Genomic DNA, 4,963 nt, shown 5'->3' on the forward strand with positions numbered 1-4,963 from the left:
GCCGTGGCTTTGACAAGCCACCGGGGCCGATACCACCCGCGATCCTGTCGCAGTTTCTTCTCGTCGTTCGTGGAGAACTGTTTGGCGCTTTGCCATCACAGGCTCGATCATCTTCTTTTCATCGGCAAGATAAAAAGAAGCCGCGCCTCTGTATGCTGGCTCTTACGTAATTAACACGTATGATATCTGCACAGCCATATGTTCCACGACTGTTTATTATTTTTTTCACGAGAAACTCCGCAAATTTCTAATGTTCTCTCACCGAAAAAATCTTTCTTCTCAAACGTATATACATAGACATAAAATGTAAATAAATAAAAAAAAAAAAAAGAAAAGAAAATAAGAAATAATAGCTGGATAACTGAACGTTGTAATGTTTTAATCTTTTTAGCGTCCTAAAATTCCATTGCTGCGGCAAAACAATCCCTCTTCTCGGAGATTTAGACAAAAGACAAGTAAAAACGAGCAGTAAGATAGAAACGTGGGGAAAGATTCTGGAATCTTGGAATTCTGTAATGTTTTAATTTGTTTAATTAAAGAAATTTTAACGGTTTTTATATAAAACATTAGCCTTCCGTCGATAGAGTTCAACGAGCTTCGTGATAAAAGTAATCATGATGTAAATTTGGAATTGCGGTAGCATCTAATCTTGGAACGATGACACATGATTTCATGCAGTTCGCGAAAATATTATCGCGTTTGAAAGAACGAGATAAAAATTACACGTATCCGTATCGTTCCCTTTAACCGGTTGCTTTTTCAAGAATTCTTAATACGTCGTCGGTTATACGCGATAAAAGAGACGATTCCTAGAAAATTCTTTTCCTCTTGAAATACGCTGAAAAATCTTACGATACCTTGGTAGCACGCTCATCTGCACGGTCCACGAGCGAAAGTTCCAAAGAGCCCTTGGCGCGGCGGTTCAAACTCTTCCATAAATAGTGCACTTCCGTGAACCGCTGCGAACTTCCTCACGGGACGCACATTCGTTCATATTCGATGGCTATCACGGGCTCAATCACCCTTTTACTATCTCACTTCTCCTATCAAGGATTTCGGATCTTATTTTTAAACGTTAATTGTCAAATCGGAAGCTCTAACTCGTGGTGTTTCGACGTGTTTCCTCACTGAATCGACATGAATCTCAAACGAAGGGACGGAGTCGCGAATTATACAAATAGAACAGGCGAAGGGAGAGATGTTTCGGAAAATCGAGTCACGTGGTTCAGACTTTTCGCGCCCTTTTCTTTCGAGCGAAATCGGTGCAGTGCACAGTGGCTCCGTTTAGCTCGGGGATACCTCGTGGAGGCAATCGGCCGTAGTAACTGGCGCGCTACGCTCGCGACTCTCCCTTAAATACTGGCGAGAGTTCTGGTGGTTGTCCAGTTCACCTACACCACTACCTATTCTGTCACTTACGTCTCTCCTTCTCTGACGCTCTCCCCTTGGTTCGATGCGTTTCCCCATCTGCAACCCCACCACCACTCGGACACCAACCAAAGTCTCTGCTTCCCCTTTCCTCCTTCTCTTGCAACCTTCTACCACCAACGTGAGGAGCCGCCTCTGCCAAATCCAATCCTACCCACTCACCCTAAGATCTAATCCCTGCTCTCTTCCTCTTACTCTTTCACTCTAACTCCCTGTCTGCTCTATCCCCCTTTCCTTTTTTTCATCCCTCTTTCCGCTTCTGAATTCCGCGCGCACACCTCTTTCCCTTCCTTTTTCCCTCATTTCTCTTTCTCTTCCCCTCTGTAGCCGTCTTTGGATCTCGCGTTTCTTCCTCCCCCTCGTTTCTCTTTCTCTTTCTCTTTCTTTCGTTTCCTTTGTCCTTCCACCGACCAAGTCGCTGCTTTTTTACACCCTGATCCTTCCTATCGTCTAGGCGACTCTAGCGAGCTGGCGAGCGACTTTGGTAAATGCCGGTGCATCCATCACCGAGCGTCACACAGGCAAGTCGAGGTTACCGAGGGCCATGGCTCTGATTCCGTGTTACGAGTCGCGTGTTGGTGCATCCTCGTCGGTTGCCTCCTAGCCCGGTGGATTCACCTAATCGATCATACAAAATAAATTTACTGGTTCATCGATATTCGTATTAATACAAATAACAAGAAAACGATTATGTTCTAAATGTAACGTTTTTCATAAATCAACGTAAAGAAGCATTAGTTTCGTCAGCTATTTTCCGGCCGTAATGGACGAACATGATAGAATTACCAATAATCGAAGCTCAGACAGAAGCTTTCCTTTTTCCATATATATTGCGAAAGAAATTATTCGATGATCGACGTCGATAGTACAGACAAAGTCAGCGTTTGATCGACTGGGAAATTTTTCCTAACGCAGGAAGATGTCGACCAAATTGTCGCCGAAACGTTCGTCCATAATAAATTATGCAAATCAGCGCAACATGAGTAGTCCTCGTCATTGGCCATGAGTCCCGCAAGATCGTACCACGACTGGCGACTAGCCAAAGGTCGTTCTTCGCGAGGTTCGCGATAAACTTTCGTCCCGGCGTGCAACCGGGAAGCATTGTCGCGCGAATTAGCGCGGCTTTTCAATTTTTCCGCCGGCTAGGCACTTATAGAGAGCCGGCCGCGTTCTCTGAAATGGATCACCTGCGCGACGATTCCTTATTTCCACCAGTGCACCGCGAATATTTTATTCGCAGATGCTCCTGAAGAAGATGTCCGGGTTCCCACGGATGGCTCCGTGAAATTATGCTCCATTAGCTTACTTATTTATATTGCAGTAGCTGCAACAGTATATCATCGTCGCTATTATCATTCGAATCTTACGAATAAATAAAATTAAATATAAAAGATATAAAACAATAGGGAAATTTAGAACGTAATTTATCTTCAGATTACGTATTAGAGAAAAATTTACTCGTCACTCGAAAAAATATTACCCAAAGGTTCTCGAACGAGAAAAGAAAATTCCTTTCTATCTTACCAAAAATTGTAAATTCCTCCGAGTCCTTCCTCTTCAAAGAACCATATACCGTCACATAGCTTATTCTAGTAGCTATAAAATACAGGTAACAATTAGACGCGTGCACGATGTCTTAAAGGAGCCGGTCATAAAAAGATGAATGACTGGCCCATCGTGAACACTCGAGGGTCTTACTCTCAACTCAGGTGGATCTCACAAGTTAAACGCGTTAATAGCACTAGGCAAAAGGAGGGGAGAAAGAAGGGCGACACGACGGATTTGCAGATTTATGCTCATCCATCGGCAGCTCTTGAGTGGTCTCCTTGAGGAACGAGATCGGCTCCACGGAAATTAATTGGCGGGACGATGAAGTGGCAGTGAAAAGCCGCCAGTGGTTTCCACCCATTGTACTCCTTGTGGTTATGACTCGGTGCCGCAGGACAGGGTTGTTAAAAGGGAGGGGGAGAGAAATGGAATGACAGAGAGAGAACAAGGGACAGAGAAAGGTAGACTAGTCGAGGTGAGAGTCTGTAAGTGAGTAGGTAGTTCTTGGGGCACTCGATTGTTCGGTCCTCGAGGGTTCGTCCACGAACTACCGTCTCCATATGCACGTTTTTGGGGCTCATAAAAGATCTCCGAACAAAGGTCATCCCGTTCTGATTTCCAATTGCCTCGTAAAATCTGTTCTGTGATTGTAAAGTTGCTGTTTCGCAGTATCCTTTCGGTCGGGAATATCGTCATTTCGTGTTTCGACTCTGTTTGTGCGTGTGAATTATGATCCTGCGAGTAGAGGAATTTTACGTTATGTATAGCAAAATGGTAAGTTCTAACGGCAAGGAAATTAGTAGAGACAAGATTTTTACAAATATTTCCAAATATATAAATATATAACTTATTAAACGTTGAATGCGTTAAACGAGAGAATTCTGCAACGAAAGAATTTTATTTTCAAGTGCCGAATAGAGATCTACCTGTGCCTCCATCAGCAATCTGAAGAACGGTTTCCAGAGTTGTTTCACTCCCCCACAGGAATGGTTTTATTGTTCCGAAGGCGAAGAGCTCTCGAGCTTGAACGCCAGTGCACATAGTGTGAGGTAAGGTTCCATGGGTTGACTCTTGCAGACACTTTTAAATCTTGGAAAAATATCTATTACCTCTTGTCGCGTTACATCTGGCTGCTTTCTTTTTCCTCTCACGTTTCTATGTCGATTAAAGTTCAGTTCTCTAATTTATTCAATCGCGTCCTTTCGATCTCCATGCTATTTTTTTACAGGCTAATTAGAAAGAAGCAGATTAACGTGAAACATTATTCGTAGTTAAAAATATGTCAACCACCAATTGTTCCGTCAATCTCCGATATTTATACAATTTCGTAGACAAGAGAATTATCTTGGAGATCGTCCTAAATTGCAATTTCTAGAGCTACTTTAACCAGAAAAGAATTCGTGGAAATATGAACGAAGGAAATGTAGACAGAAGAAGGAGAAAAACAAATAGAAATAAAAAGAAGAAGCCAGTTTAACATTGGCATCGCGTGGTTCACATGACTGGTAAACGGCTTCCTCAAACATTCGTGGATTGAAGTTTGTCTTCTCGAGAAGTAAACGATGACAGAACGGATCCTTTGCCCGTGGATGTGCTCGATCAACCAAGCTCGCAGATCCCGAGTTAAGATCCGCCTCTCTATAACTAACTTGCTATTATAGCGGTTGAAGTGTAATTATCTCGCGATAGTTCAACCGCAAGATATTCCCGTTAACTAGAAGGCAATTTGTGGATACTGGCCATAATCGAATTCCCTCTGTGCTGTATGACAATTGTACTACGTCAAATTAGACGCCTCTCTTTCATTTTCTACCCGGCAGCCTCTTTTCCTCCTACAATTGTAAAACGAGCCATTAGCGCTAGTAAATATTACCGCTGTGAAGAGTTGGCAAACACACAGGCTTTATCGAAAATTTCGTGTACAACGCGGGTCACTATATTTTCGGAAAAGAACAAAGAATTATCTCGAGAGGATTATACACACGTC

General features: G+C 43.0%; 1 protein-coding gene across 6 annotated transcripts in view; it reads right to left on the reverse strand.

Annotated features, from left to right (window-relative positions):
* LOC100747310 overlaps positions 1 to 4,946 on the reverse strand; it is an 11,539-nt gene extending 6,593 nt beyond the window's left edge. The window contains exons 1-3 of one of the 6 annotated variants that reach the window (XM_033324542.1): positions 4,086 to 4,945; positions 3,903 to 3,998; positions 858 to 3,711 (exon numbers count right to left, since the gene is read on the reverse strand). In XM_033324542.1, the coding sequence (XP_033180433.1) occupies positions 858 to 874 (17 nt within the window). In that variant the 5' untranslated portion in view covers positions 875 to 3,711; positions 3,903 to 3,998; positions 4,086 to 4,945. Of the gene's footprint in view, positions 1 to 857; positions 3,712 to 3,902 lie in introns of all 6 variants that reach the window. The other 5 variants (XM_033324539.1, XM_033324547.1, XM_033324541.1 and 2 more) reach the window with 5 other exon arrangements.
* Between the last annotated feature and the right edge of the window lie 17 nt (positions 4,947 to 4,963).

The sequence above is a fragment of the Bombus impatiens genome, unplaced genomic scaffold, assembly GCF_000188095.3.
Source record: "Bombus impatiens unplaced genomic scaffold, BIMP_2.2 scf_0054, whole genome shotgun sequence".
NCBI classification, from domain to species: Eukaryota; Metazoa; Arthropoda; class Insecta; order Hymenoptera; family Apidae; genus Bombus; species Bombus impatiens.